The 23,709-nt window shown below is 31.1% G+C and overlaps 1 protein-coding gene across 1 annotated transcript; it reads left to right on the top strand.

Annotated features, from left to right (window-relative positions):
- The first annotated feature begins 6,758 nt into the window (after positions 1-6,758).
- LOC110653976 (probable receptor-like protein kinase At1g49730) lies at positions 6,759-9,293 on the top strand. The gene is made up of 2 exons (XM_021809791.2): positions 6,759-7,207; positions 8,550-9,293. The coding sequence occupies exons 1-2, from the start codon at positions 6,775-6,777 to the stop codon at positions 9,215-9,217; spliced, it is 1,101 nt and encodes a 366-aa protein (XP_021665483.2). The 5' UTR covers positions 6,759-6,774; the 3' UTR covers positions 9,218-9,293.
- The last annotated feature ends 14,416 nt before the right edge of the window (positions 9,294-23,709 follow it).

The raw sequence follows: 23,709 nt of genomic DNA, 5'->3' as shown, positions 1-23,709 counted from the left end.
TGTCATATGTATCAATTAAAGACACTTGAGCAGTTATACTTATCAAAGAAATGTTCATACACATAGTCAAAATTTATTAAACAAAACATGCTCTGATACCACTAAAACATGTCACACCTTACCCCTCTGTAAGGCATAACATGATCCCGTAGAATACTTAATGAACTACCGAACTTCACCTACCGATAACTCATTAAGTATCCTACAAGGGATTTTAAAACAATTTTCTTACATTTTGGAAGTGGTGAGCATTTTGATAAGAATTTAAAATCATTTATTCAAGTTTAAATACTAATAAAAATTTTTGTCCATTTTAATTTTGTCGCAAATTTTATAAAAATTTTGACAGAGTTCCCTCTGTATTTTGAGAAACCAGTTCTTCAAAGACCTGTAAAAAAGCACTTCCAAAAATATTTCACAACTCCCAACCTTCAATAATTCACAATTCAACTCAAATCAATTCATTCCAAAATAGTTCCACAATCCAAATCAAATTTGTCAACTCAGAATATTTAATAATTCCATTCACAAAACATAAAACAGGAAATTCATATGTACAAATATTAGATTTACAGAAGAAAATCCAAAATAATATTATTACAATTTATTTACAACTGCTCAACTTACATTGATACATACAACATTTTTATATTTACATCAAGATTATCTACAAGGGTATAAAATAATACCCATACAAAATGATCAGAGTAGTCCTTGATTTAACAGCAGCTCACTCTGCTGCTTTCTCCTTGCTCTTATCTGCGACAGCAAAATAAGCTATCGCTGAGTATAAAAATACTCAGTGGTGCACAATAAAAATTTAAAATGCAATAAATAAATTATTCATTGCCAAACACAATTTAAATGTTTCTCAATCACATTTCAAAAATATTAAAGTTCATAATAACATCATTTTGTCAAATAATCTATTAAACACAGTTTAGTCAAACAATTTCATAAATACAGTGTTGCCAAAGTCATACACAACTTAAGCAATGACACAAAATTTCCGATCAATGCCGTGTTGTACACCACGACAAAGCAATCTCAACCCCATTAATTGAAATCAATGAGGGAGTTGGCTAGCTAGCTAATGAGTACTCATCCGATCTACAACCTCAACTGACAAGCCAGAGAGGGAGGAAAATAAACAATCTCAAACCCATAAATGGAGGAGGAATAATAAGTAACTGTCATGCTAAGTGTGAATCAAGAATCCATTTCAAACATTTCATTCAAATATTGCATACAAAAATCAAATCAATTTCCAAAGTTACAATTTGATTACAAGGTGGCAACACAAAAGTTCATAAATTCATAATGCGTACTAAATCAATTTTTCAAGGATAAAATGCTTAAATAGGGTTTATTGTGCACAAACCTAACTGGAGTCGCCTCTAGGCCTTGACTCAGTCTTTAAGGGCTTCCAAGTCTTTTTCAGCTGAAACACACAATTTCACAGTGTTTCAGTACCATAACTTAGCATAAATCCAAAAATAAATTTCACTTCATTTTAACTAGCTCTATTGCGTTAAATTCGACGTTCTCGAAGTTTTTATGTTTCGGGTTACTATTCACTACACTATTCAAGTCAAATTGTTGACTTTTTAAGGCTTAATAGGTATGGGAACTCCAACTTCACCCACATACCACATTTTGGTCATTAAACTTGTTGGTTTTGGTCATTTTCTCAAAGCTTAGGTCATTTTGACAAAATTGCCAATTTCGGGTTTTGGTGCTCCGAAGTTGCACTGTTCCATTGGTCGATCTACTGTTGGAATTTGACAAAAATTCCTTCATAGAAAATGTTCTTTATTGTCTTAAGTGTATTCTCATTTTTGGATCACCTCAATCGGAGTTTTGTACCTCAAGTTATGGCCAAAATAAGTTTACTGTTCATGTGCACTGTTCATACTGGTATCTTGGGTTCTGGCAGATTTTGATCCAACTTTGGTCAGTAATTTGATCAAGTTAAGTTTATAATTTGGTCTAACTTTCTTCAGATAAAAGGTTCTACTATGTCTTAGGTTTCCATCGGTTCAAGAATCGCTTAAATCGGAGTTTTCTAGAGAGAGTTATAGCCATTGGAACTTTACTGCTCAATGGCAATTCTGCAGAATCGCAGGTACAGTAACTCCACTTTGATCAATAATTTGACTAGGTTAATGGCATAATTTGGGATGGTGTTCTTCATGAAAGTTTTAGGTCTATATCTTATCTAATTTCTGGTAAAATTTCAGGTCAATTTGACCTTCCTAGCTGGAGTTATGACCAAATGAACAGTTACTATTCATTTAGTCAGTTTGTGCAGTGGCAGCCTGCTCTCATTTCACTTTGGTCAATTGGTTCACTAAGTTTTGGTCAGTTTTTGGCCATGGTTCCTTAATGAAAATTGTGCTATTTTATTTCTATTTTCATCCCCAATTGGTGGCATATCAATTGGGCTTTTAAAATTTGAGTTTTGGTCCTTCAAAGTAGGTTTGGTCATACTGCCAGCAGCATGACCATTTACCTCCAAATTTAACTTAATTTCTTATCATTCCCACACAACTTATTTGGTCATAATTGACCATTATTTCACTTCATAATAGGTCAAACATGCCATTTATGCATTTCTCCAAATTTTGGTTCACAAACCCTAACCTTCAAACCCTAACTCCTCCATCTCATGCATTTAATCACAAGTGGTGCACTTAGTCTTAACCATTCAACTAATCAAAGCTTTTAAACTCATTCTAAAGCATCAAACCATTCAATTTCATACTCCCCTCAAGCTGGCCAAAAATTCAGTTTGTCCTTCCCCCATATTTGTTTCATTTAATCAAGTTCTATGCTCATTTTCACAACTAATTATGCATTTAAATGAATAAAAAAAAGGGGTTAACATACTAACCTCAACTTAATCTTCAAAACCCTATCTTTTGCTTCTTTTTTTCTTCTTGTAATCTCCTTCTTAAGTAGTAATAACAAGCTTTAGTAGAGTTTTTATAGGATTTATGAAGGTTGAGTAAGGAAAAATTAAGCTTAGTGTAAGCTTAATGGAAGAAAATTCCATGGAGGATATGTGGTGATGGTGAGGCGGCAACCAAGGGAGGAGAAGAAGAGATTTTCTATTTTTCTTTTCTTTTGTTTGCTTTTATTTATTTTGCTATGGAAGACCATTAAAAATCTAATTTAATAAATAATTTAATTAATTTGTTTATGACATCATGCATGATGTCATCACCTTTGACTTTTCCATCTTCTTTCTTTTTTTCTTTTTTTTTTTCTATTTATTTTTTTCTATTAGTTCTTTAATTTAATTCTCGATTTCGAAATTTTCTTTTCTCCGATTTTATTTGACAGTTAGGTCAGGAGTCAGCTCTCGAGGTCAATTGACCAAATTGCCCCTCGCCGGTTCATCCCGGTTTGCAAATAATTCCATATTTCTTCCAGCTCCCTGACCTAATTATTTGACTGGCTTAACAGTTCTTTTTCGTGATTTTCTCTTTTTCACTGTGTTCATAAGGGTCCTAAGGACCGCAGCGTCACTTTTTACGATTCAAAATTTGAGTTTAAAACGACTTCGCAGTCGTTCCCGAGGAGGTCACTCATCGCTGTGACTCTCGGCTCGTTTAACCTCTTATGTTCTGTTTTTCTTATTTATAGTTAACTAATTAAACATTACTAATTATTTGTGTTTATGGCTTCTCAAGTTGTCTTAAGTGTGGCCCTAATCCTATTAATTGTCCGGACCGACACCGGTCACCGGAACAGTGAAATATACCAAGCTATACCAATAGGGGTGTTACAAAGGCTCTTTGCATGGGTTAAAAGGCTAAAAAGCTATGTAATATTGTAGATTTATTTATTTCATCAAAAGCCCTTTTTCAATTTAGTTTAAGGATTAATTTCAATTCTCCTCCTCCTCCTCTTCCTCCTCCTCTCTCTCTCTCTCTCTCTCTCTCTCTCTCTCTCTCTTTTTAGTTTTAGGTTCAATTTTTATTTTTTCTTTTATTTTGTTTAATTTTTATCTTTGAATATTATCATGGCATATAAATTATTTAGAAATTAATATTATGTGAATTTAGGTTAACTTGGAAGTTATAATTTGATTTAACATAATAGAAATCCTTAGGTATATTTATCTTTTAATGCATGTTTAGGTTCTCTTTTAGCATAATTGACCTAGATAATGTACACATAGAGTAACCTAATTTAATAAAAGATAATATGCATGTTAAACTTAGGTTATTTTAATTCTTTTTTCACTTGTAATACATGTGAAAATAGTTTTGTATATAATTAACTTAGTTAAATATGCATGCAGGGCAAGATGGTAAAAGGATAATATTACTAAATTTGAAACTTGGCATGTTAGAAATTACTTGTGCATGTAAATGATTAATTTGTTTGAATTACTTGTGTGTATAACTTTAGACTTGCATAAATGTATGACTAGGGAATTAAATAAAAGAAACAATAAGATGGACTTTAGAAATCATTAGTAGAGGTTGACCCTTACTTTAAGGTAAGTCTAGGTAGAGAGGATGCCAAGCACATTTCCTCTCTTTTACCCACTATCTTGAACTTAGACTATTGAGCTCATAGTAAAAGAAGGGTAATGGACCTCTGTTAGGGATGAGTTGCCACCCACATCTATTTTAATGAATTTATCTCAGTTATTACTCAAGTGGCGACTCCTTTCCTCCACCTTTGTGACGTTAACATCCTAACATTGTGGTAATGTTATGGGAATATGATGCTAAACTAGGTTTCAAGAGTCCTACACCCTATTTGACACATTTTAATACTTTTAATCTTTATAAATTAATATATTATGTGAAATTTACACATCAATTTTAATTTTACATAAATTTAATAATATTTAAAAATATACAATCAAAAAAAAAAAAAAAAACAATACTTCAATATTTAACTAATTAACATTTTAACAAAAATAAAAAAAAACTTGTAAAATAATATAATTTTTAACTTATTATATAAATTTATAAATTAAATAAATTTTAATAAAGAAAATAAAAATCAACTAATGAAACTTTAATATGATAATTAATTAAGTTTATATTTACTAATTTATCATTTTTTAATAGTATAACTTGCGGGTTAATAGGCTAAAATGGGTTGACGGGTCAAAACGAGTTATTGGGTTGAAGGTTGACAAGTGACGTGAATAATAAAGTATGTCAAATTGGGTTAGTGGGTCAACCTGTGATATGACGTGATTATTGGCATGTCACAAATGGGTTGAGATGAATAAGAATAAGTTCAACTCAAACTTTCTATTTTTTTTTTTATTTTGTTTGTGTTGTTTTCACATATCGCGTCTAAAATTGTCATTTCTAAAATTGTCACACTTATTTGGTGCTGCATAAATGTGGTGCTCACGTGGCACTAGTATGGTATGCTCTACACATACAATGGTGCTCTGCACATGTTTCAATATTTCAAGCATAGTTATTATACTCAAATTGAATTATATAATCGGACCAGTAAATTAGTGAATCAAATCCCAAATTGATTTGAATTTGTAATTAAACCAAATAAGAAAGTTATCCACTGTGATTCAGTTGATCTAGCGATCTGATCGGTGAACTAGTGTTATTTGGTTGATCTAGCTGATTCAACCAATCAATAGGAGTAAACTTTTATTTTAGTGTTGGCAAAGAAAACTAAACTCAAAACTTCAAAAAAATCTTTGAAGTCAAAACCAATTGAGCGTTTGGTGCTTATATATTTATTATTTCAAAATATACATATAAAATAAATTTTATAAAATAATACATTATCTCTTTATGGTATATTTAATATTTCACAAATATTAAAAGACAATTATACTCTTATAGAAACTATTTTTATGCATTATATTATTCGAACACTTTTATATAAAATTTAAAAATATTATTAAAATTTATATGTAAATATAATTTAATAAATCTTAAAATTTTGATTTTTAAATAATTAAAATTTAATTAATTAATTATATCATTTATTTATTTATATTAATAAGTAATATAATATAATTAATTTATATATTTAATTAATTTTTAATGACCTATTAATTAAATTACTAACCCACTGATTTAATTATTGACCCGTCAATTCTGTCCCTCTGATCAGATTAACATGCAGGACGAGTTTATTAACGCCAATTTCAAGTGCCACAATGGGTAAAATAATTTTTTTTAGAAGGAAAATATGAGAAAGCATCACTAGTTTTAAGGAGTTCGTAAATTTACATATACCATTTAAATGATTAAATTTACAAAATTAAAATTGAATAAGTATTTCTTAGTGGTAGCAAATTGGTGAAAAAATAGTCAAATAATTAGGGAATCTTGCAACAATTTTACCCAAGTAAAATAATCCCATAATGTGAGCACTTAAAGAATCTTGCATATGTGAGTCCATCTAGGGTTCTGCCATGTTATATATATACACATGAAATAAAAATGGGTTAAAAAGAATATGCCATAATCATCATTATTATTGAACAGAATTAAGACACTTGTTTTGTTATTATTATTATTATTATTATTATTATTATTATTATTATTATTATTATCCCTCTATAATGCTAAAATCCAAGGAGATGAATCTATAAGAACTTTTCCATATACCAACCTTTCTGGCTTCATGCTTTTTAAACTTTTTTTCCATTTTCTATTTTACCTCTAAATTTTCTCTCAAAATCAGTTGTTGTCATATAAAAGAGATAAAGAAAAGGCATAGGAATAGGTGATCAAGAACAAGAAAGGCGCAAAAAGCACCATCATGTGGCTCTTTGGATTCTCCACCAGAAATCCAAGAAATTTATTGATAATTGGTGCTATATTTCTAGTAATTCTTGTAACCATAGTCTTAAGGTGGTTTTTCATCTACCTAGAGGGAGAGGCCCCCATGAAAAAGTCCCAAAGAAAAGGTGAAAAACAGCAGCAAGAAGTAAGAAAGTGTAGCCCTGGGGTTATTAGGACCTATGCACTAGAAGAGTTGAAGATGGCAACAAAGGACTTTAGAATTAGGATAGGAGTTGGAGCCACTTCTTTTGTGTACCTTGCAGAGCTTGGGGATGGAAAATTTGGAGCAGTGAAGAGAGTAATGGAGGATAGAGGTGGAAGCAAGAAGATTTTCTTGGATGAAGTTTCTGTTTTGCTTAGGATTTCTCATCCTAACTTGGTGGGATTGATGGGTTTCTGCTTGGAGAAAGGTAATACTAAATTTTCACCACTTGCATATATTAATGTAAATCTTGTTTATACTGATACAACCCTTTGGATCGAGGGTTATATATAAATCTTTGATTTGACTGAAAAAGAAAAACTAAAAATTCATGGATGGTTGAAAATTCCTCATTTTGAATAGAGGTGTAAATTTCTCATTTTAATAAATTTGAGAATGTTAAATTTTTTTTTTCTTATAAAGAAATACTATTAAATTCATGAATTTAATATTTATATCAAGATTAAATGATATAAAAAAAATTAAAACCTTTATGTTAATTTTTAATTTTAGTCAAAACTTTTAATTTTATTAATTTGATCATAAACCTTTCCGATTGTTTTCAAATTTAATAGTAAATTTAATTAAAAACAACTGAACTTATCAATTGACTAAAATAATTCAATTTCTTTTTCTATCATTATCATATCGATTATAGTTGTTTTTTCAATTTTATTAATTTTTAATGATTTTAGTATTTTTATTAATTTAAAAAAATTCATATTAATAAAAAAATATAATTGTTTCCCTCTCTTCTACTTATATATACTTTTAATTCACATATTTCTCATTATTTTATTTCAAATTTAAGGCAAAAAAATATTTAAAAGGCAAAAAAAAATATTTAAACGTAAAATATGAACAAATAATATAATTAAAATAAATTTAATTATAACTTTCAAAACAATAAAAAAATTAATAAAAATAATATTTTTATCAATTTGATAACAAATGCTAAAATTGACATAAAAAAATAAAAGGATTGACTAATATTAATAATTCAGGCAAATATTTAAATTACTCTTGTCAGTTAAATAATCTAGTTAAACTAATTTCTAAAATTAAAATTAATGTGAAATTTTAATATTAAATTGATAAAATTAAAAGATTTAACTAAAATTGAAAAGTTTATAAAGGTTTTGATTTTTTTTAATTATTTAGTCTTATATTAAATAAGAGAAATTTCATAAATTAGTTTTTTTTTTAATTTTATATATTTTGTTAAATTTTATTAATTTTAAATTCCCTCAATCCAAATGTGTCGTAAAAGATTTTATTTGGCATACAAAATCATTTAATTTAATTTTTTGTATTGTCCTTTTCCTTAAGACCATTTCAAAATTAATTTTGGTGGAGAAAATAATTTTAACTTTTGGTTAATTGGATTAGAGTTATTTCTAAAAATTAACTTGAGAATTCAAGTTTGAAAATCGTTGCCAAATTAATAATAAAAAAAAACAATTACTCTAATATTTTCCAAAGAAAATTTAATTAACGTCACTCAAAAAGCTTGAAAATTAACATGGTAAATGTATAAACTATATGTGCAGGAGAGCAACTTCTACTTCTGGAGTATGTTCCCAACAAGAGCCTATTTGACAGGATGCACACATATCTTGGCCAATCTTCAAGAATTTTGTCATGGTCCAACCGCTTAAACATTGCCTTAGACATAGCCAGAGCCCTTGATTACCTTCACTCACAAGCTGATCCACCCATCATTCACAGAGATGTAAAATCCTCAAACATTCTCTTAATTGATAGTGACCATGCCAAATTGGCTGATTTTGGGCTATGCAAACTGGGATATGACAAGCGTGGCTCACAATCTCCCACCACTATCAAAGGCTCATTTGGGTATGTTGATACCAATTATCTCAAAATAGGACTTGTTTCACCCAAAAGTGATGTTTATAGCTATGGAGTTTTGTTGCATGAGCTCATTACGGGGCTAAAATCAATACAAGGATCTGTGACACTTGCTGAATGGACGGAAGAATGCAGGAAAAATAATGATATTGCGGTTTTGGCTACATTGTTGGATCCTAAACTTAATGGAGATGCAAATTTAGAGCAACTTAAGGTGCTGATTGATGTAGTTAACTTGGCTTTGTTAGAGAATTCTGAAGCAAGACCAGAAATGAACCATATTATAAATAAAATTTTAGCTTGTATGGAAACACCTCCTCAATCCCATCATCACCAATTGCCTATATAAAACACACTAATTGCTCCCAACATTTTTATGCTTAGGATTTTTTTTTTCATATATTAAATAGATTGATTTTTTATACATAGCCCAATAAGGACAGTCAATTCATTTTATTTTATTTTATTTCATTTCATTTGCATATTGCATGCACAAACCCTCCATTAAGTAAATAGACTTAAGGAAGGAAAAACTTGCCTAGACTTGGTTTATCATGGATTCAAAACACAAACATATGGGTACCACTATTTATATTGTGATATGCTTCATCAAGGTATACACATGGGTCACTTTCTTGCACACCATGAGCTAGGTCAAGACTTCTATATGGGGCTTGTTAAACACATGAAATATGATGAATTGGGATGGACTTATGACTAAAGACTTAATTTATTTGGAGTAAAGAAAACCATACCTAAAAGAAACTCAACTTGGAGGTCCATACTAAAGTGGCAGCAGGACTATGATGGCATGTTGGAGGCATGGTGGGTCCATTTTGGCATGTGGGAGATTAGATAGGGATAAGGATTTAATTTAAGTGATAATTTTCCATAAGTTAAGGATAAGTTGATATTTATCTACTTCCTTAATTTAAGGAAACAAATTACATCTCTTATCTAACTTTATCCTAAACCTTTGGGAGAAGTTTCATCAATCCTACTACATCAAGGATGGTGCGTAACATGATCCAAGGGTACATGAGTTATGCATTTGATCTAAGTGTAATGACCCAATTAAGAGGCAGTTACTGACACTAGGGAACTGATCATCTAAAGGCTGTTGAAACCTGTAACAAGCCTAAAATCCTATTAAAAATATTTATTTATTCTATATAAAACAAAACCCAAAGCAACTCAAGCAACTAAACTTTAACATTCCATCATAGCATAAAATATTTCTTTTAAATGATTCCAAATTTTGAGCATTCTCATAACATTCATAAAATGCTGAAGTGCAATTCATCCATTCATACATAATCAAAAGAGACAGCTTAGGGGTGTTAATGCAATCATACATGCTATTATTGTTCTTACATATTGCATACTGACAAAACATTGAAACCAAACACAGTATCTAACATTTTACAATTACATCGTAACACCCTTATTTGCATAGCCTAGTAAATTATACTGTTCTGGTGACCGGTGTCGGTTCGGACAATTAAGAGGACTAGAACTATGTTTAAGACATATAGAAAAGCCCTGATCGAAAATAAATAGTGATTACCAGATGAAAAAGTAAAAATAAGAAAAATAAAGCATAAAAAGTTAAATGAGCCGAGGGTCACAGTGATGGGTAACCTTACCGAGAAGTGACTACGAGGTAAATTTTAACTCGAATTCTGAATTGGAAAATGTGACGCTGCGGTCCTTAAGACTATTGCGAACATAGTAGAAAAGAGAAAATCACAGAAAAGAATTTTTAAGCAGGTGAAATAATTAGATCAGAGATCCGAAAGAAATATTGAATAACTTGCAAACCGGATCAGACCAACGAGGGGTAAATTGGTCAATTCACTCCTAGAGGTTACTCATGACCTAACTGTCTAATAAAATTTGAGAAATGAAAATTTTGAAATATAGAATTAAATTAAAGAAGTGAGGAAAAAGAAAGGAGAAAGAAAAGAAAAGAAAATAAGGATTAATGACATCACCAAAGTGACATAAGCATGATGTGAAAAATAATTTCCAATTAATTAGATTTTTGACCAAGTCAAATAAAAGATAAAAAGAAAAAATTTAAAAATAAAAATTGGTCTTCTTCCCTTCATTCTTGCCGTCCACCCTCTGTCAAATATTCTCTCACTAAAATTCCTCCATTAAAGCTCACTTTGGAGTTTCCCTAACCCTAAATTTCATCATAATTTCTCTAGTTTCTTAGATTAAACCTTATATTTCAGACTTGAAAAGAAGCTTAGAGATGTAAATTGAAGGGAAAGTTGAGGAAATTTGGAGATTGGAAAGCTATATAAAGGTTAGTGTTATTCTTTCAATTCTTTCTCCATTTTCATGCTTAAGTACTTGAATTAAGTTGAAAATTGATGAATAATTGAAAGAATTATGCAAGAAAGAGACCACATGAATTTCGGCCAGCCCTAGTCCCTTAGGGTTTTGATGATGTTTATGTGAATTAAACATGTAATTAGGCTTGATTGAATGTGTAGAAATTGAATATCTTCTTTAAGTGCATTAATTGAAACATATGCCAAAATTAGGGTTCTTGGCACTTATGGCTTGGAAAAAAAATTATAGAAAATGGTCAATGGATACAAATGATCTTAATGAGGGTTAGAAATGGTCAATTGAGACCATTTGTGGTGTGTGTGAATTGATAGAACTAAGTTACAATTCGGATTGGTTAGGGTCAGTATGCTGATAGCTTGACCTAGGTCTTTTTCAGGGACCAAAACTGAAAATTTACCAACCCAATTGGTGTGAGGCCAATTGGGAATGAAACTAGACACAAAATGGACCATTTTTCATTTAGGAATCATGTCCAGAAAATGACCATAACTTAGTGAACAATTAGGCTAAATCTGGATTTTGGCACATTGCCCTGTACAAAAATGGCCAAATGAGCAGTAGTTACTTAAATGACCTTAACTTGGCCTAGGAAGGTCCAAATGATCTAAATTTTATACCGATGGAAAGCTGAGACATAACCCTACAATTTTCATGAAGAAAATAAACCCAAAATTTGACCATAACCTATCCTAAAAGTCACTTGCAGTCAGTACACCAAAACTACCAGTATTCAGAAAATGCCCAGAATTCTGGGTAACACCAAATCCGTCCAGCCCCATTCAAATAGTCATATCTTGGGCTAAAAAACTCCAAATGGAGTAATTCAAAAAGGGAATTAAAGTTAAGATAATAAGGAACAACTTCTATGAAGAAAACTTTACAAAATTCTAACAGCAACATGACTAATGGAATAGTACAATACAGGACCCCAAATCTGGAAAATTTGAAATTGTGCCTAGGAAACCTAAAAATCTAAGGAGCAACTAAAACCAACAAAATTGGTAACCAAAATGTGGTATGTGGGTGAAATTGAAATCCCTATACCTATTAAGCATAAGAAAGTCAACAAATTGACTTGAATAGTGTCATGGATAGTAACTTCAAAATGAAAATTTTCAAGAACGTTAGTTTAAGCATATTCGGGTTAGAATTAAGTATATATGAATTAATTATTAGATTTATTGTGAGATAAGACACTGAAACACTATAAATTGCGTGTTTCAGCTAAAAAAGACCTGGAAAAGGATAGGGCAAACTGAGTCAAGGCCTAGAGGCGACTCACATCAGGTTTGTGCACAAAAATTTTTAAATTATAGTTTTTACAATGAAAATTGATTTGTTATACATTGTGAATATGTTTTATTCATTATGAATATTGAGAATGTTGTGTTGCCTATTTTACAATAGAAATTTGGAATGAAAATTGTTTATTGATTTGTATGAAATATTTGAAAAATATGGTTTTAAATTTGGTTATGGCCTTAGAAATTTTATTTGAGAATTTGTGTGTTGCCTACTTTAGAAATAGAGATTTGAAAGGAAGTTTGTTTAATTTTTGTATCAATTATAATTGAACATCATAGTTTTAAATTGTTTTTGGTTCACACTTGGCATGGCAATCCCTTACTATGTTCCTCCTCCACTTGTGGGGTTGAGTTTGATATTTGATCACTTTCCTCCCTCTCTGGCTTACTAGTCTGAGGTGAGTTTGGATGAATGCTCATTAGCTAACTAGCCACCTCTCTCATTGATTTCGATTAGTGGGGTGAGTTTGCCTTGTCGTGCTTTACAATATGGCATGTTTGGAAATTTTATGTCATAGCCTAAGTTGTGTTATTGATTGGCAACACTGTGTTTATTAAATTGTTTGATCAAATTTGTGTTATATTAAGCTTTGAAAATTATCAAATATTTAAATTGTGATTTGTTATAAATGTGATATGAAAATTGAAATGTAATTGTGAAATATTTGAACTATGAATTGATAACAAATGTTTTATATTATGCATTTTATACTTTATTGTGCACCACTGAGTATTTTTATACTCAGTGATAGCTTCTTTTGCTGTCACAGATAGGAGCAAAGAGAAAGTGGTAGAGTGTGCTGCTATTGATAAGACTACACTGACTTTTTGTATGGGTATTTATTTATACCCTTGTAAATTTGACTTGATGTAAATAATCTTTTGTTCATATGTATCTAAGTAGTTAGATGAGCAGTTGTACATTAAAGTTGTAATAATATTATTTTTTATTTTTCTTTTGTAAATTAAGATTTGTGTATGTAAATTTAATTTAATGCAATGTTTATGAGTTTATCGAATTATTTTGAAAAATTTTTGAGTTGTGAATTTTGAATTGAAATTTGGTTGAATTGTATTGATTTAAGGATATATTGGCAGTTGGGGTTGAGAAATGAAATTATTGGGAGTGTTTTCACAGGTTTTGAAGAATTGATTTTTCCCAATTATAGACGGCACTCTGCCAAAATTTTTATAAAATTTACGGAAAATTTAAGTTGATTGAAAATTTGATATGTGGTTTATCTTCAAATAAAAGTTTTTAATTCCTACTCCACCTTCGAAAAGTAAGAAAATTATTTTAAAATCCGTTGTAGTATATTTAATGGGTTATCAGTAGGTGAGGTTTGATAATTCATTAGGTATACTACGGGATCATGTTATGCCTTACAGAGGGGTAAAGTGTGACATACATATCCATTTTAAAATCTCAAATCCAACATGTAAGACTTGCTAGACTTTAGCTTCTTGCTATCCTTTCTTATAGATATCTCTACTTCTACAACACTTCATCTGGGTTAAGGGAAAAGAGAAAGCTTTGGGAACCTTAGTGAGCAAACTAACAATTTTCATATTTCATTTTATTCCATACATACATATGCAATGCAATCAAATGTATCATTTATCACAACACAAACAATTCACATAAGATACACTTATCATCAGTAATTTCCCATAACCAATTTAACTGCCTCATAAAGATGCTCCTCATGACTTCCTCTTAATAGATCACATAACCAATGAGTCTGACTCATAAAGAAGGTCATTGGCTCTTCCTCTATCATAAATATGAAGGAGCGGAAGCATGTTGATTAGTTCATTAGAGCATTGAATTTCAAAATATTTTCTTCTAGGGTTACATGCATCATGCCACATCTCTTATGTGTCTAATTAATTTCAAAGCTCAATTGCATATTAAAACACTTTTAATATGTATTAGGATCTATATTTGCCATTTAAGATTGTGAATTAATAAATTAATTCATTTAAACCCTAATTTAAAAGAGAAGTTAGAGCACTAACCTCTTTGATGCATTATGGATATAATTGACACCTTTAGGAAGCACCTAGGACCCCAAGTGTTGTTCCTCTAGCTTGTCTACACCAAGATCACCAATGGGCAGCCCCCAATTTGCTTCTCAAGCCTTTGCTAACCAATTATAAATTGGGTTTTTGCCTTTAGAGAGGTAGTATGTATGTATAGGACACTGAAACAATTTCTAGCAATTTTAATTCAAAGGATTTTGAGCAATTCTCTTTGAATTGATGAGACAAGATGAAGAGAAGAGGGAGAGAGGTGTGCCGCCACACTTGAGATAAAATAAGAGTGTTATGTTTCTTCTTTTCTTTTCCCTTTTATATAATTAGATCATTAAGTCACTTAAACCCTATGCCACATGTCACCACCTCATTGCATCTTATTTTTAATTGGCTCAATTACATTAAGTCAAGTGTCAAAGCTAGACTTAATTTTGACTTTGATCATCTTACATGATAGGAAGACAAATGGCAAGCTTATATGATGCCATGTGTCACCATCTCATAGTGTCACATGTCACCATGTGAAATGACCAAATTACCCTTATATTGTAATTTTGAGTTCTCAACCCAAAATCATTATTTCTCCTCTTCAAATCAATTTATATCAAATATAAATTAATTAATTAATCTCCATTAATTAATTTCTCATAATTAAATTCATATTTAAACACTTTAAATATAAATTTAACTTATACTATACATCCAATAACCTAGATTTGGTTTCAAGTCATGCTAGGGACTTTGCAATCTCATTGCAAATCAAACCTAATTAATTAATTAATTAAACTCTTCAATTAATCAATTAAATCACATTTTACTTAGTGATTATCTTGTTTATGTGTGTGACTCACTAAGCTCATCACTAATTGGCGATAAGATATGATATTAACTCTTAATATCATCAGAACTCTTTCTTACCATAAATGATTTCTCTAAATCATTTTAGGCATCTCACAGACCATGGTTAACACCTAGCATAGCATGCCATGGCCACCCAATCATTAACAAGGAATACCTTAAATGAACCTTAATCATATGTTACCATGCACTAGAATCTCTTTGTTACAAAATCCCAATTCGAGCTGTTGTCATGGTTTATGTCAAACCCTATTTGCTATGAACATTATGTTCTCTTTTAATTCCAGTTCTTGATTAATTAGATTTTCTTATCAGAAACTCTTTTCTAACTAAATTTGTCTGTCCTGGCCAGGAACTTGAAACATTAAGAATAATTAAATGAACATAGGATTTTATCCCTATTTACTTAGGGTAATAGATTCTATCTTGATCAACACCTATCTCCATATATAACTTGTAGGAGCTAACACATGCCCATATACTCATACACAGTACAATTATGAAAGTAGTATTTAACTCAAACCACCTATATGCAAGACAACTGTGTTATCTCAGGTCTAAAGATTTTATGCACTGATATGATATATGACAATGCATTGACAAGAGTACACTCCATGTGCTTGTTATATGCGTCACTGGTTCGGCCTACTTATCATTTATAAGTGCCTATCATGTTTGTTATGTGGCATGAGACTCACCACTCCATCTTATTTATATCTCATATAAATACCTTGGGAATAAACACGATTACAATCTTTCTGGATAAGTCATGTCCTGTGTGAAGTATCCTCGATTGTGAACCGATTTATGATACTTTGTGCTAGAAATACTATCACTCATATTCTTAACAACTTAAGAATAGAATTTCTAACAAAATATCAATGTACCTTTTCTATTACACATAAATACATTATGTAAACGGAAAAGTAAAATTGCCTTTTATTAATAAAATATATACAAGAAACAGACTAAATGATATATTCTAGGGCATACTACTAACAATCTCCCACTAGCACTAGAGCCATTCATTACAATATCTTAGACCCATCTTCTTAAGATGTCTGTCTAATTGAGCTTGTGACATAGGCTTAGTGAATGGATGAGCTGGATTTTCAGCTGATGCTATTTTCTGCATGGCTACATCGCCTTGCCAAACTATCTTTCTAATAATGTGGTAGCACCTTTCTATGTGTTTGGATTTTTGGTGAGATGGGGTTTCTTATCCAAACAGCCTCTTTTGTAGCATCTGATGTAGCAATATACTCTGTCTCTGTAGTGGAATTAGCAATCGTACTCTATTTGGAACTCTTCCAACTGACTGCACCTCCATTACAAATGAACACAAACCCAGAGGTAGACTTTCTATCATCGATATTTGATTGAAAATCAGAATCAGTATAACCATCCAATTATAAGCCACCACCTCCATAAATCAAGAATAAATCTGTAACACCCCGAACTTCCAAGTTATGAATTGTAACACCCTCCCTGTAGCAACTTCGTACATTCTACTGTTCTGGTGACTAATGTCGGTCCGGATAGCTAGAACATCCGAAAAAATATTTAAACTAAAGTGAGGAACCATAATTAACTTAAATATTAATAAGAAAAATTTAGAAAAAATTTTAGAAATAAAATACAATCAAGTTAAATGAGCCGGTGCCCTAGCGATGGGTAACCTAGTGGGAAGTTGCGGTTCTTGCAACTAAGAGCCCTAGACCCGAGGCAAAATTCATAAAATAATTTTTGGGACTCTAGAGAAGGGTCATTGAGGTTCCTATAGCATTAGAATGCCAAGAAAATGCTTAAAATTTTTTTTCAATCGGTACAGACAATTTTAGTCTGTTAAGCTAAATGGAGGGCATTTTGGTCATTTCGCCTTCAGACGTGATTTTTGGCCGACTTGTCCAGTTATATAAATAATTATTATGACATAAAATGTGAATAAATATTACTAGAAGTGTAATTAAAAATGAGAAATGAAAATAAGAAAACAAAGTAAAAAGAAAATGGAATTAAATTGGATTTATGACATAGGATGACATCACTAAAAAGCTTCCTACTAATTAGAAATTGACAAAACAATTAAAATGAGATAAATATAACTAAAATGAAGTAAAAACAAACACAAAATCTACTATATCTTCTTCATTTTCAGCCGGCTCCCTTCCTCTCTCTTCTCTCACCATTGTTGATCAACATTTCTCACTAAAATTCCTTGATAAACCACCATAAGATTTTAATCTTGCTTCACAAAACCTCTTCCTCACACCTTAAACAACATCTAGCTAGCAAAAAGAAGAAGGAGAAAGGGAGATTTGAGAACTTGGAAGAGAGATCAATTGAGGTTAGTGACCAATCTCCTCCCTTTCTTGTTTAATTCATGTTTAATGCCATGAGATAAGTGGAAATTGTAAGAAAAACAAAATAAAATTTATGTATATTCATCCCTACAATTTTGGCAGCTTAGGGATGGTTAGGGTTTGATGAATTTTCTTGAAGCAAAGGGTTTATGAGCTGCCCTTGACATGAGATGAGTAATTGAACATTTAAGTGCAAGTGTAAGGCAATTGTAATGTATAAATGGAACTTGAAAAGTTGGACATTTGAACAATATTAGGGTTTTCTCATGTAATAGTTCATTAACCTTGTAATGGTCAACTAGTGACCATTTGAATGTGTATAATGAGGAAATGAAGTGAGTTGAGGCTTGACATTTGTGTATGGGTGAGCTGCCTTGGCTGACCTGCAGGACCGAGCATGAGTCCAGCAGGTTTGGGCAATTATAAATAGAATTGTAGAGGTTCAATTAGTGCAAGGCTAATTGGACATGAAACTAGACCCATAATGCCACAACTCAAACCAAGTTGACCTAAAAATTGCCCTAATCCGGGTGACCTGCATTCTGCCTGGGCAAAATGACCAAATGAATAGTATTTATTCATTTGGTTATAACTTAGTGTAGAAAGGTCCAATTGACCTGAAATTTTACCAGAAGAAAGTTGAGACATAGACCTACAACTTTCATGATGAACACAAATCTAAATTCTGACCATAACCTCGTCAAATTGCCAACCAAACTTAGGTTACCAAATCTGGTAAAACCAATTTTGCCCAGAATTTTAGATTCTGTCCAATCCGGCCAGTTATGGTTTTTAGGCCATAACTTGAGCTACAAAACTCCAAATGAAGTGATTCAAAAAAGGAAATGTAACTAGACAAAATAAGGAACAACTTTTATGAAGACAATTTTATCAAATTCCTATTGTATAAATGACCAATAGAATAGTAAATATGAGGCTTGAAATCTAAAAATTTTAAATAACTAACACTAAGCTTAGAAATGGTATTGGCAACCAATACCAACAATTTTAGAATGCAAAATGTGGTATGTTGAGAGTATTAGAATCAATGTACCTATTGTTTATGCAAAAGTCAATATTTTAGTTGACTAATGAAATGAATAGTAATACCTAAACTTAATTTTCAAGAATTGTACAATTTAAAAGTGTAACATGCCCTAGTACACCTAGCAAGATTGGTTTGGATAGGTTGGCATGCCAATAGGGTTCAGTTAGCAGTACTGCACATGGCATTATGCCATTCTGTGATTTTATGGCTTTTAGCCATTCAGACATTGTGTTGATACTTGACCTTGTGCCTAATGTTATTACAACCTATTAGCTGTTCCGTTGCACACTGGGAGATGCATATGTGACCGATGGTGTGACGGCCCGAGGTATTAGATACCCGGTGCCAGTTTACCCATTTATCCAGTTCAGTCATCCAGTATAGGTTACTTGGGCAACCAAAAATGAAAGTGAATAAATTTAATAAAATTATAAATATAACAAGTACAAAATAAATAAGATTACCAATAATGATAAAAAAATTGTCTGCATAAGACATCAGGACATGCACTGCATATTTATTTTATGTTATTTCTTTTTATTTTATTATTGGCACCACTAAGCATTATTACCTAGCGTGTTACTTTTTGCCACGCGTAGGTTCTGGAGAGACCGACTGAGAGCCCAGTAGACCACAGACTGGGTGAGATCTTCTGCAGCTCTACATAGTGTCTGTGTCACCTCACCGTCATCAGTGCATTGGTAGGACACTAGGTTTTATTTTGGTATTTTGTAATTAACTTTTATTTTCTCATGTGTAATTAAGACTTATGCAATGTATTTTGGGTATTGATGTAAATAATAGAAATTGTGTTTATGAATGAAAAAGTAAATATTTATTTATGACTTTTATATGAATATCATATGAAATGAATGAATGAGAAATGGGAGTATATTTGAGAAATATTGAGATTTTGTTGATGAAATGGAGTTTGGGATTGATAGAAAATTTTGGAAGTGTTTTTCACAGGTTCCGAAGAACTGTTTTATCCATTTTTAGCCGGCACTCTACCGAATTTTCTATAAAATTTGCGGAACCTCAAATAAATTGTAATTTCAATAATGACTTAAATGAAATATATTATACTTCATAACTTTGATAAAAATAAATTGAGGAAGAATAAAAATGATTGAGATAAAATAGGGTGTTCTGGTACACTGTGTGACATATCTTACTCGGCTATACTGTAGACGGATAAGGGGTGTCACATGAATAATACCATTTTTGGTCCGTGACTAGTACTATTCAAAGACACTTTGAGGACAAAAAATAAATGGAAAATTAATTGAGATAGACACAACAAAAATTCAAGTGAATAAAAAAAAATCTAAGGACTCATCGGGTATTATAAAAAGAAGGATTATGACCCGATGAGGGGCATTTTGGTCAATTCACCTCAAGAGTTGACTTTTGATCAAAATGTTAATTAAATTAAATGAAGTTAATGAATTGAATTATGAGGTAAAAATTGAAGAAAAATTCAAGTAAAAATATGTAAGGGAAAATTTAAGAAATGAAAACTTAAACTTTCATTTCCATTATGAAAAAAATTAAAATGAAGGACTTATGGGCTTTTGATAATTAAATTTAATTATTTAATTAAAAGGAAAAATTAAGTGTAAATGTAAAAAAAAAGGGAATAAAAATTTAAGTTTAATTATCCTTATGACACAATTAAAATTTATAATTTTAATAAACTAATTTTGGGGATAAATATATGTATATATATATATATATATATATATATATATATATAAGAAGACAAATGTCTTCTTCATTTTTTTTTCCTAAGGTGCCACCACCATCTCCTCTCTCTTCCTCTCTCTCTCTTTTTCTCTTCTTCTTCCACTTCTTCCTCTCATTGATTTACCCTCCCAAGTTTTAATTCCCTTAAATTCCCTTCATAATTCCCATAACCCACTAAAAGAAAAGATGAAAGTGAACTTTGATTGAGGCATTGGAGCAAGTAGAGCAAAAGAAATTGGAAGAAAAATTGAAGTTGGAAAGAAATCACTTGAGGTAAGTTTCTTTTCATGTTAGATTAGTTGTATAAGCCTTGAATGAAGTTAACTTATGATGAAATTTCATGAGAAATTGAAAGGAAACATGCATGGAACCTAAACTAGGGTTTTGGCCAACTTAGGGAAAATTAGGGTTTTGATGTATTTTAGTTAAATTGATGATAAATCTAAGTTAAATTGAGGTAGAATGCATGATTAGGAGTAGTAAGATTTCATGGGATTGCATAAATTGAATTATGAAAGATTAGGGTTCATGGAAAAATTGAGTTTTGGTGCTAGAGAGTGAAATTGGTGTGTAGTATTAAATTATGATCATGTGAGGTTTATTTAGTTTGAATTGACATTGGGTTGATGAAAGGAAGTAACAAAATGGTAGGATTAGGGAAAATTACAAACTTTAGCATTTGAGAATTATAGGTTTTGCGTTAGGAAGTGCTATTAATGTGTCAATGCCAAATTATAGTCATTTTAGGTGAATTAAATGTGAATTGAGGTTGGTTAGAGGGAACAATTGAAGAAATGAAAAATTGAACTTAGGGTAGAATTTTGCACATTGAATTCAGTGTGTTTGGAAGCACAATTCTTAAGCTACACAACTCCAATTGGTGTGAAACTAATGGAAAACGAAACTTAAGATATAGGGCTAGAATTTTCGTGAAGATTCCCTACCCCAAAAATGACCTTAAGCTACCTGAAATGGGCCTTGAAATGGGAGATAAAATTCTGGAACCTGCAGAATTTGACCATATGAATAGTAAACTTTGCATGGCCATAACTCTCTCTAGAAAACTCTGATTTAGGCTATTTTTGAACCGATGGAAACCTAAGACATAGTAGAACATTTCATATGGGGAACTTGAGGCCAAATTATGGAATTAACCCAATCAAATTACTGAGCAAATTTGAATTACCTTATCTATAGAAATTTGGAAATCTATAGATTTACCATATGAACAGTAAAATTTGCATGGCCATAACTCTCTTTAGAAAACTTTGATTTAGGTGATTCTTGAACCGATGGAAACCTAAGACATTGTAGAACATTTTGTATGAAGAACATTAGACCAAATTATGGACTTAACTTGATCAAATTGCTGAACAAATTTGGATCGATAAATCTACCAGAACTGAATCTGTAGGATGAACAGTGATGTGAACAGTAATCGTGTTTTGGTCATAGCTTGAGCTACACAGCTTGGAATTAGGCAATTCAATAAGAAAATAAAGTTAAGACCTAAATGAACAATTTTCATGAAGAACACCTCACCAAATTATGATCGAAACTAGGTAAAAATTGAGTTCAAAAATTGGGGCACCAAGCTGTCCCAAAACCAAAATATTCTAAAATTTTCAAAGCTAACTTGGGATGCATTAGATATGCATGTAATGAGTTTTTGGCAGCAATTGAGATTAGTATTGAGGTATTCTATTTTTGTATTTTTAGTAGAAAAGGAAGTTGGAATGGACAAGGAATAGTGAGTAAAGAAAAAGGAGAGCATTGAAGTTTTGTGCACAACTAACCTTTTTCTTTGTTTAAACTTTGTAAATGGATTTGAATGAGTTTATTTTGAATGAGGTATGGTTTTCCTCTTGCATTTGAGAAATTTGTGTGTTGCCACCCCTTTTATGGGTTTTATGATGATTTGAATATGTTATTGTTTTGCAAATGTGATTATTGATTTAGAAACTCTTGAAATTGTTTTAAAACCACAGTTAGCATGACAGTCCCTTCGGAACTCCCCAGTAGTAATGGCTACTTGGGGTTTGATATTTGATATGATTATGTCTTCCATTAATAACGGTTAGTGGGGTAAGACTACATGAGTACTCATTAGCTAGCTAACCCTTCCTTCATTAATAACGGTTAGTGAGGTTGAGATTGCTTTGTCGTGGTGTACAATATGGCATTGATCATGAAATTTTGTGTCATGGCTTGAACTGTGTGTTGATGTTGGCAACACTAATGCTTTGTGAATTGTGACTTATGAAGTGTGATTTCTGATTTGAAATGTTATTCCAATAAATGGCTCTTATGGACTTAGAACTATTATGAATTTTTCATGCTTAAGAAAAATGTGATTTATTATGCTTTGACAAATTGTATTTTACCTTAAGTTTTAAAGTTATTAGTTGTGCACCACTGAGTGATATACTCAGCGATAGCTTCTTTATGCTATCGCAGGTAAGGGAAAGGAGAAGGCTATCGAGTGAGAGACTTGGAAGCATCATTTTGGTATTGATTGTGGGTATTTACATTAGGTATACCTTTGTGATTCTTTTGGATGTATTTTGTATATATATGTATGGATGTACGGACATTAAGCAGTTTGTTTTAAAAGTGTTGCATTACTAAAGTATTTTGAGTTTGTAACTATTTATATTTTATTTTAAGACTTATGAAAATGTAACTTTTTGTAATATTTAATCTATCATCATTTTCAATGAATATTTACATGGAATTTTAACTATTCTCATGTAGTTTTCTGTAAAAGAATTAATAAGATAAAAAGCTATGATTTATTTTAAAATCCTTTGTAGCATAACTAACGGGTTATCAGCAGGTAGAGTTCGATAATTCATTAGGCATGCTACGGGAACATGTCATGCCTTACCAGGGATAAGGTGTGACATGTTTTAGTGGTATCAGAGCTTTGGTTTTATACAAGTTTTGAAATTGCATGTTTGAAAATATTTTGATAAGTACAACTGCTCAATTGTTATTAATTGATATATATAGTGCATTACATCATAAATATGGACTAATTGAGGGAAATCTCCTTGTGTTGGTTTTCCAGGGAGTAGAATTTTTTGTGATTCAGTATGGAAGAGGGGGATCACATAGTAGA

The sequence above is a fragment of the Hevea brasiliensis genome, chromosome 15, assembly GCF_030052815.1.
Source record: "Hevea brasiliensis isolate MT/VB/25A 57/8 chromosome 15, ASM3005281v1, whole genome shotgun sequence".
NCBI lineage: Eukaryota > Viridiplantae > Streptophyta > Magnoliopsida > Malpighiales > Euphorbiaceae > Hevea > Hevea brasiliensis.
Note: the sequence above shows the minus strand (reverse complement) of the source record. Positions and strands in the feature narration are given on the sequence as shown.

Excerpts from the sequence above, each read along its gene's own strand:
- LOC110653976 (XM_021809791.2), top strand. The coding sequence starts at position 6,775 with ATGTGGCTCTTTGGATTCTCCACCAGAAATCCAAGAAATTTATTGATA. Across the intron at positions 7,208-8,549 it reads GGGTTTCTGCTTGGAGAAAG|GAGAGCAACTTCTACTTCTG; the intron begins GTAATACTAAAT and ends CTATATGTGCAG.